The sequence below is a fragment of the Oreochromis aureus genome, linkage group 2 (assembly GCF_013358895.1).
Source record: "Oreochromis aureus strain Israel breed Guangdong linkage group 2, ZZ_aureus, whole genome shotgun sequence".
Taxonomy (NCBI): domain Eukaryota; kingdom Metazoa; phylum Chordata; class Actinopteri; order Cichliformes; family Cichlidae; genus Oreochromis; species Oreochromis aureus.
Genome location: NC_052943.1, coordinates 25,552,307 through 25,562,513, shown reverse-complemented (window position 1 = coordinate 25,562,513; position 10,207 = coordinate 25,552,307). Strand labels below are relative to the sequence as shown.

At 42.7% G+C, this 10,207-nt stretch overlaps 1 protein-coding gene across 1 annotated transcript in view; it reads right to left on the bottom strand.

The window, feature by feature from the left end:
- Positions 1-6,362: 6,362 nt before the first annotated feature.
- LOC116311470 (protocadherin Fat 4) overlaps positions 6,363-10,207 on the bottom strand; it is a 100,185-nt gene continuing 96,340 nt past the window's right edge. Inside the window, exon 17 of the mRNA XM_031728594.2 lies at positions 6,363-9,553. Within this exon, the coding sequence (XP_031584454.1) occupies positions 7,644-9,553 (1,910 nt within the window). The 3' untranslated portion in view covers positions 6,363-7,643. The remainder of the gene's footprint in view (positions 9,554-10,207) is intronic.

Here is a 10,207-nt window from a genome sequence, read left to right as displayed (position 1 = left end):
AAAACAAAAATCCCACACTGCTTTGCAGAAGAACAGAGAAAAGCCGCACAACAAAACAAATAACCCAAAATGATGATAAATTCTAAAAACCAGAGCCTGACTGTAATGCATTTCCTGAAATTTTTCTACATTTGTGAAATTTGTTTTAGAATATGTGGGCATTCTCAAGCTTCTCTCTGTAAACAGTAGATAAACAGAAATAGTAAAGATGACAGTATGAAAACTATAAAGATGATGCAGTCTTTACAAACTGTTGCTTTGCTTCAAAGCCTTCATCAAAATGACAAAGTAAGGCTTTATCTTTTAGTGCGCTGCTTTAAAGTTTTTCAGATAAAATATGCCAGGGTTAACAGAGGTAACATTTACACAGAATAAGGTGGAAGATAGACGTTAGGCAGTTTTTGTTTTACTTACAGAAAATATCCACTTTGTGCTGTAGTATAAATCAAAAGAGGAAAGGGTGAGTGCTTGAGATCATTGAGATGAGAATAAACAACATATTTGTGGAAATGGAACAAACAGTGAGGCAGAGATGGAGGTTGGAGTTTAATGACTACATTCTGGCAGTGTGTGCAGTCCATTTAATTAATTTCATATTTACATAAATTTAAAATGAGATAATTATAATAAATTATATTTATATAGTGACAAACAATAGTTACCTCAAGTCACTTTATGTTGTAAGATAAAGACCCAACAATAAAACAGAGAAAACCGCAGCAATCAGACGACCCCCTGTGAGCAAGCACATGGTGACAGTGGGAAAGAAAAACTCCCTTTTAACAGGAAGAAACCTCCGGCTGATCCACGCTTAGGGAGGGGCAACCAACTGTTGTGACCAATTGGGGGTGAGGGGAGGAAACAGCGGCTGTTGGGAAGCAGAAGTGAGTTGTGGGTAATATTTATAGGGCACATGGGGACCACAGGTGACCAGGGGAGCATTATTGTGCTCTTGTGTGAAGGTTCTACACTATAATAGGAAGTATAACAAGTAAATGAGAAAAAGATCATTCTGATGGGCCCCGAGATGCTGTTGATGCTTTAATCAGATTATGAATATTTGTAAATGTTACAAATAAAAGCATACAAAAAAATGTTGTGAATGAAGCTTGTAGTGTAGATCAGAGTAAAAGGGTGAATAAGAACCATTGCATTTAAACTCCGATAAGAGTTGCTATAGTTTAATTGCAGTTAGTTTGGAATTATTTAACTAAATAAAGAGTCCTAACTAAATTTAAGGGTATTAATGCACATTTGCTTCATGTGTTAAGAAAGGAACTGATTTCTGCCATTGCTGAATTTTAGTTCAAGCATCAAATGTTGCTTTTAAGCCGAAATTAGTGAGGATCAAAACTGGATATTAAGTTGCAACCTTGTGACTCATTTCAGTGCTGGAGCTCCAATTACTGCCATGATTTATTACAGATTCAGATTTTTATTTGATTCGTGTGTTTTCGGAACTGTAGCACATCTCAAGGAGCTCATCTAAACTCAAAGTCCACTGATTGCTTATTCTGGAGCTTACAACCCCATCACATGATCCTCGTTATTAGAGTTTTCTCAGTTGTGATGGAAGTACTTTCCATTATTTGAAGGTTTTCATTTTTCCGCACTTTTTTCCTACCATCATTTTCAACATTTTTATAGCAAATGAGCAAACAATTCATAATAGAGGGGAAAAATTAACTGTTACTGTTTAACAAACAATAAATCAGTTTTATGATGTTGAAAAACATTTTTGCTCATACTCAAGGCATATTGCTGTCTTGTGCAACAGTGTGCTAATTAGTTGTGTTTTATTCTAACCAAAGTCGATGTAAAATATACCAGCATATGCTTTTTAAGAGCACAGAAACTGGTGGGAGTACAGTGTGTACTCAAACAGTGTATACAGAGTTATATGTATGACTCTGCTGGTTGCCAAACATGCAGTGAGTTAACCGGCACTTAACTCAGCAGCATCTTCCTGAAATACAAAACAAAACAAAAGTCAAAAATTGCTGAAGCAGCAGAATATCACACTTGGGATCACAAACAGATGTGCTGCCTCTGCAGAGCCTGACAGAGTGGCTCCCTGACAGTGCAGTGACACTCGAGCCAGGGGTCTCCTGGTGACAATGTCGTCTGTTTAGCATCCATCACACACTTCTATAAATGTTCTCAAGCTGGTGGCAACCAGAGCCGAGTTTAATCCAGGGCCCTCGGTGCTGGAGTAAAACCGCGGAGTTTTACCGAGGAAGAAAGGAGCTTTTCCAAAGATGGGACAGTCATCATCTTCCTCACACAACCACACACAAACATCTATCTTTACCTTTCATTTCCCAACAACTCAGACTCCTTGCAGAAGCTTTCATGTGTGTTGAAAGGCATCAGCTGGCTGCAGTACACACAGCATTAAAGAACACTTATCGAAGGCGAGCCTCGCAGCTTTGATGCAGATGTGAAATGAGAAACGAGAGAGCCCCAAAGATCGGGGCATAACTTGAGGAGCATCAGTGTTATTTCACGTGTAAGCCTTCAGAAGACGGACTGGTGATTTGTCCATCCTGCTGCAGAACAAAGACCTGACTAACAAGGAGAGATGTAATGAGTTGTCTGATGGGTACTGAGGATACTGAACAGAGGAGGATGTGAATAATCTAACCACTAAGTGTCGTTCATTTCTTATATATATACATATATATATATATATATATATATTCATGCCCAGCAAAACTGCTCAATAGAACCATCAATGCACTTAATAACAACCACCTTTTAGATTATTTTAAATGGACATATTGTCAATATTAATGTAACAGATCAACTTAATTATCAGTCAGAGCTTTACTCAGCCTGCAACACTACCTTTACAATGTGCTTTGTGACTCAGGGGGGTGATTTTGACAACAGTGATGCTATTAAAGTGTTTCTTTAAGTAAAAATGCCTCCAAAAGTTCAGCAGTAGAAATTTCGCTTAATTAAAAACTTCAGCCTTTGAACCTTTCAGGAAAGCGAGACAGTGTCTTCAGTGAGGTTTTGTCCTTTTGTGTCTGAAAAATCTTTGTAAATCACTGCAAGTCCACTGATTAATATGTTTCTGTCCTAACTGGAGAGGTTTCATTTCACAATTTGGCCAGGAAGGCTGAGAGAAATAATTTATGAGTATGAAATGTGACGGGCTCTGCAGTCGTCACATCTCAACATGAACTGAACATTTAAAGGAGATGGATTTGTTGGACGGCAGTCATCACCAACATCATGAAAGCACCAAATGTAATGCAGCATGAGAAAAGCCATCGAAAGACAGCCCGAGAATCCCAGCTGTGCAATGACAAAATCGAGAACATCCGGCTTTTCCAAACATTTCCAATGTTTGCTATCTTAACTTCCCCGTCTCTGCATATTTTTCAAAAGTACGTCAAAATCAAATGTATTGAACCATGTCTGATACTTAAACTGTAAATAAACAATGCACAAATCATCATCCTGCAAACTGCTCAGCACAGCCACACACGCCTGTGGTGCAACGTGACCACTCAGTCAGTAAAATCTGTCCCATCAGTGGTGTTTGTAACATTTCTGTCTTTGGCCTGTTGAGATAACGCTGCCTTTACAACTAATGATGTTTGATAACTTGTCCAATATTTTGGAAGTTTGACAGGGTCCAAGGACCTTGGGCCAAGTCACACCAGCCTAGAGACTGGTCTGCAACTATCTGACAACAACCAGCCATGAGGGAAAAAAAGTAGGCTTTCTCAACTAGCTGTGAAGGGTTGCTGGAGTTTGATAGCGGTCACTGGGAAAATAATTGCCAACAGTCCAAATCATGCAGATCTACAGACCAGTCAGTGACTCCCTTGCAAAAAACATATATTCCTCAACCAGGCGGCAAAAACTTCCCTGTGATTACTTTGGTCGCTGGCATATTGCTGCTCTGCTGGTTGGAAGTGAAGACAGACTGACAGACTTGTCTGCAAAACAAAGTTCAGCAACTCTCCAAGCTGCAGTGTAACTCTTAACACTGTGATGCAAACTGGAAATGGAGACCGTGCCTCAGTAATGCAGTCAATGTGTTTTAAAAGCTGCAACTAGAAGTTTTTGCAACTTTTGACCCTTCTCCATTTCTCATTTGCATGACATGTTTTCAGATTTTACTAATACAGTTGTAGTTAGCAAACATTTGCAGACAAACATAAAAAACTACAGGCAATCATGGCAATCTGTGAGCAACCAAAGATTCATAGGGAGGTTTTTGGTGCAGTGCCTTCTTTGCAACCGGTTTCACTCAGCAACAGCCAGCCACGTCCAGCAACTACTGCCAACTAATCAGAGAATACACGCTTTTTCAAAGACATGATATAACTGCGGTTGCATTTTGTCCAATATGGCAGCTGACTCTTGAGCAACGTGTGCATGATGTCACGTGAGAAACCTCAATAAAGACCAAAAACATTTTGAAACCAGCCTCAAGTGGTCCAACACCTTCCAAAGACACTTTTCCCCTTCATTTCTTTAGTCTGTCTTCTTTATTTTTCATGGTAAACATGCTTGATATGGAGATTTCGCACATTTTAGGAGATATTCTGCATCAATTTTGTCTTAGTTTTAATAGCATAGAGGGGGAATTAAAGCAAGGAGAAAAAAAAAGGATGATAGGGGTCAACTGGGAATGTTGTGCATGCTGGACTGCAGTCAGGATATGCCAGCCGAACAGAATAATTCACTTACATCTATTGAAGGACACATTCCCTCTGAGATATAGTGTTATTTTTTTTTTTTTTAAGTTGTTTTGATGTTGGGTTGTTCACCCTCAGTGTCTGTCCAGCACACATCCACACTCATGGTCCATTAGCATCGACTAATGAGAAAAGGAGTGACATGTGTTTTTTGATCCCGCAGTGAATGTGCTTTTAATTATCATGAGCCCTTTAATGCAAACCTTTGGAGGCACTGTTGCTGCATCAGGAGACTGAAGCTCAAAATAATCAATCTTTATAAACAAGCTTTCAGGAGGATTTTGTTGTGGCGGGAGACGCTGCTCTAAGAAAGTTACTCAGAGCTCAGTGCCATGTCCTTCTATAAACATAAGGGAAACTCTTGAGTCAACATGGAAATCATTTTAATGGGAATCATGTTTTGATGACATGTGTGAGAAAAAAAAAGTCAGGAGGGGCGCTCCCTGGGAAATCCAACAACGCCTCTTTCACACCTTCGTTCGAGTTCATGTGAAGATCTGCAAAATGCATTATGGCTGACTTGCACACACGTGATTACTTTGCTGCATGGCTTTCCAAAATGAGAGTTGCAATCATGGTAGCGTATTCTATAATTGTGTCATTACTAACACAAATAGCTTAATGCTTACTGAAATAACAGGCAAGTGAGCTGACAGGAGTAACAGATGCTGTATTTTCTTAAGGGCCACGTCCTATAATGTAACATGCAGTTTTTGCACTCAGGACATATGCCACAATTAATCCTTAAACACATCATAAGCTCCTCTGCTATTCACCGAAGTCAAGGAGCCATCTGGAAAACATCCAAAAACAGCAGGACACCCCTCTCAAACAGACACACATACACATCACGTCACAAAACCAACCCCCAAGAAAATCAGGAAGACAGATTCATGTCAGTTTTCATGAGTGTTTTACATCCTTGTGCACTGTAGAACAATGTTCCCTTTATGTATACAAGCTTCTTCTGCTTACCTATAGAGAGGATGGTGGGGGGACTGAAGTTGCCTCTGCCCGATGTCTCAGAGCCCCCGCCGTCACACCAGAGGAGACACTGTGAGGTTTATTTGAATTCATCTCCCACTCACTCGTCCCACCACCCACCCAACTCCTCATTATCATTGTTTTATTTCAAAGAGGCTTTGGTCAACAGATTTCTCTGCAAGACCGAGCCCCTCGTGGTATATTACCCAGATTCAGGCTGTCACTCTTCACGGGGTTCATGGCTCCCTGCCTTTTCTCTCGTGGCCTCTCGCCCCTCGATGATGGAGCAGATAAGCATGTTGCATGCCGAATCACTGAGCTATGACAAAAAAAAAAGCCTTTCTGCTCAATAAGACAGATGTAAATAATTGTTGAAAGCAATATAGGGCCCTGCGTCGTGGAGTCCGCTTGATGTTTTGTTTGGCTGCGAGTGAGGTGGCTCAGTTTCGTTCAGGTCCTGAAATGCCTCTTCAAATGTTTTGTTGAGACTCTGCACAAATGAAAAACTGCACAGACTGAGGCAAAAATACAGAATAACTTCCCACCAGAATGATTTGGGAACGGCTGTAATCTGAGCATGAAGGTGACTATTTTTAAAAACTGCCAACGCTTACTTGCATCTAAATGAAAGGAGGAGGGAAAAAAGAGAAATTAAGCACATTTAAATAAATACTTTTTTTATTCTGTTATTGGCTTTTTACAGGTACAAAGCATACAGCATGTTATAGTTTTATCAAAAGTGGAAAATACTGATGTTACATTTGTAACAAATGTAAAAAATAAGTCTTCAATCTTACTTTCCCCGAAAGTAAGAACATACATTTCAGCATATGAAAATATTCATAAAAACACAGCTTAAGTAATTTAAGTTAATAAACAGTACAAAAATGTAGAAACCATACATGTCAAAATAATGAACAGGGACGCCAACATCAAGACAAATGACTCCATGATTGCTCATGAATTTTAAAAAAAATGTACACAAGTTCATAGTGTTTTAGTTGGGGTCATGTTTACAGGATTCATACATCATCATCATCATCATCATCATCATCGTTGCCTGAAAACACTTGGCTGGTCTGACAATGTGGTTTTGTGACTAACGACACCCTCACCCTCATCCCTCCTGAAAAATCTCCTCTCTTCCTGAACTTGGGCCCGAAAACCAGAATAGTTCTGTCCCGTACTGAAATCCTCAAATGTCTGTAAGGCAGGGGGCTTGATTAAATCTCACTCTTGGAGCGTTTAGCCAGTCGTCTGTAAGAAAACACACCAGGGCAGGCAGAAGGACAGACACTGAGGGATCATAACATCGGTGGGGTCTGCAATACCGTGCGAGCAAAGCAATGTTCATACTTTTACACTGAGGGCTGTGTCCCGTCACCTACAGGTGCAGTTAGATCAAACACACATGCTTCCTTTTAAGTAAATTAGAAAAATGACCCTAAAAAGACAGAAACTGGGAGATTTCTCTTGCTCTATGGAATTCTCTTCCTGTGAGTTTTTAAATTATCTACCCTCTTATCTCTCCGCTGTGAATGTGACAGAAGGTTCTGGAAAGGAGAAGCAGTATTGGTAATAAAGAACAGAAGTGTTTAATCAAGATAATGTGAATGGAGCTTTGCAGTCACCAAATTGAAATCAGACATGGACTTCTTTCTTCAGTGTCAGTGGATATGTTGTAATGAGGCCTCAGAGAGATGAATGCACGAATGTACAGTCTGAACCTAGAAAAGACTGGTAAACCATTCCAAGGTGGCTCATGATGAAATCTGTTGTTTTACAGGTGCCATTTTTCTGCCTTACTGCATTAAAAGTCGTCTTATTATTTTGAGTTATGTAAAAAACACAAAGTCCAATGTTCTCTCGAAATGTACAGTCTTCTTCTTTTTTTTTAATTGGAGAACGACACCATATTGTACAACATTGTAATAAATAGTCTCATACATATTGCTCAGCTTCTCCTTCATTAAGAATGGTCACTGAGCCATCTCCACTGTTCATTTCAATGTCTTTTGCTGCCGCATTCTCGGGAAGCAAGGCTAAGTCCTTGAACACATCTACATAATGTCCAAAGCCAGGGCCCCAGTTCAACAGATTGTCCCAGTTGAAGCCACCGGCTTGCTGACCTAGTTTGTGGGGTAGGGTGTAGTGCTGGTCAGTAGAGGGCATCTGGGCAACGCCAGGCCCTCCTTCCGCCCTCCGACTCGAGTAACGCCTCTGTTTAAGCCTCCCGCCGTAGTCCTCGTCGTCAGCGTCTGACTCGTTGACTTGCGAGAGCTTGGGGACCCGGGAGCTGTAGGACACAGGCTTCTCCCGGTCATACTCCATCTCTGAGCAGGTGAAGGAGTCATGTGAGTCACTTTCTGAAGAGGACTCTGGGGCAGGAATGCCGTCAGCGGGGTTACGAACCCTTGACAGCGGCCTGCGGCAGTCCTCCTCTGAACTGGAGCGCCCGTGGTCAGCGCTACAGATGCTGGGGTTGCGCGGACGTGGAGTGTTAAGCCGCTCCACTTCCTCGATGGACAGCCCCACGGGAGGCCCCGTCTCCAACGGGATCTGCTCGATCGGCTGCTTCAACCGACTGCCGGGCCTCGAGGTGTGGCCGTGGCCGGCCATGGTTTGTGGACTCTTGCTGCGCCTCCCCAACCGGGTGGCGTAGTTGAACATGGGTGGCGGTTGGCACATGTCATTGTGCAGATCCAGCGGGCTGCCCTCACGACGAGCCAGGTTGAGTTCTCTGGTGGGAGTGTTTCGGTAGAAGGAGGAGGGCTTTGTGAATGGGGCTGGAGAGTGTCTGGAGAGAGGGTTTGGAGTAGGACAGGCTGAGTGGGAATGGCTGAGGGGGGTGGTTCTCAGCGCTTGGGTGTACTGAGGCTGGTAGGTGTAGCTTGTTGCTCCGAGGGGTAAGGGAGATTGCCTGGCGAAGCCCAGCGGGCTGTGTCTCTGGATGGAAAACTTGGGCGTGTGACTGCGAAACTGTTTGTAGTGTTGGATGATGTCAGCATCTGAAGGGGCGATACTGCTGGCATTGTCTATATCATAATGTTCAATATCTGCCTCTGGGGCATTGCAGGGGGCACAGGGAGCACTGGGGACCGTCTCGTTGTTGTGAGGAATGTCTGTTTCATCATAGATCAGGTAAGGGTTCTCCCTCTCAATGATGTCTGGTTTGGGGTTCCCTTCCGGTTGCTTCCGTACCGTCATGTCATCTCCATATGGTGGGATGTTATCTGGGTCGTCGAATGCTACATTCTCGCTACCCTTCTTCTTTTTCTTCTTCTTTTTCTCCTTGGGTTTCTTTTCCTTGGGTTCCTTTGGCACTTTGGTCTTGTTGCGGTCCTTGCAATGGTTGCACAGGATCAGGCTGAGCACCACCAAGGCAAGGACAGTGGCACAGCTGCCGACAATAGCTGGCACCGCCCAGATGGGAAGGACCGTTGTCTCTGATGTGGGGCTGGGGCTGCAGACAAATCCACCATTATTCGCTGTGTTGCACACAGTACCCTGAGGGCACTCGACTCCCAGACAGGCCACCAGGGTCTCGCAAGTCTTGCCTGTGTACAGCTCGGAGCAGACACAAGTGAAACCAGAGAGGGGGTCCGGCACACAGCTGCCTTGGTTCTGGCAGGGACTAGAGGCACAGTCGCCAGGCGGGACACACTGGTATGTGTACCACTGGTTGACGCACATGAGGCCATCCCAGCATGGATTGCTCTCACACAGGTTGGGACCTCTGCAGCCTATTTTGACGGATGAACTGGTCTTGGTTAAAGTGACGAGGCTGTGCTCTCCCATAAATGGCAGGTTCTCTCTGTTGTACTTCACGTAGGCCAAGCAGCCGTCAAAACCTGTGGACAAAAAGAAGAAAAGAAAGGGCTCAGATAACAAGAAACAGCCAACAGCAGCTAACAGGGGCATAACAGTGGCCTAAAGGGGAATTGCTTCTGACTGCCACCAGACCAACTGTTTTTTTCAAAACGTCTGCTGAAGCTGGTTTGCTTCCTCATAAATACCAGGAACTGGCAACTATAATAATAGCTGAAGGAATTTTGTTTAGATGGGTAATTGGTTCAAGCTTAGCATAAAAAGATTTTCATCATGGAAAGCACCTCCTCCAATGAAAAAATAGAAAAATCATATTCTAAAAACTGGCAGAATAAATCACTGGTCAATTTAAGAGAAGAAATATGAAATATTTTCTAACAGAGAATCCATCGTCAGAGGCATTATAGCTTCAAGACATCCATCTGGGTTGGATGAACGTCTCTGTGTCTAATTTAATCTCTTGCTTTGTGTGTTGCCTAACAGTGCTGCCTCACCGGTGCAATTACATTTTTATTGAATTTATCCCAGTGCAGATTAAATCCATTTGTGTCTTTTCATTAGCCCTCAGAAAGCGAGTACACAGCTCTACACAAATGCTCAGATACACACTGAGTTAGGGGGTGGGTTCACAAACAGTCTGCCACAGATCTGCGTGCTGAGAATATGTTTGTTTTGAA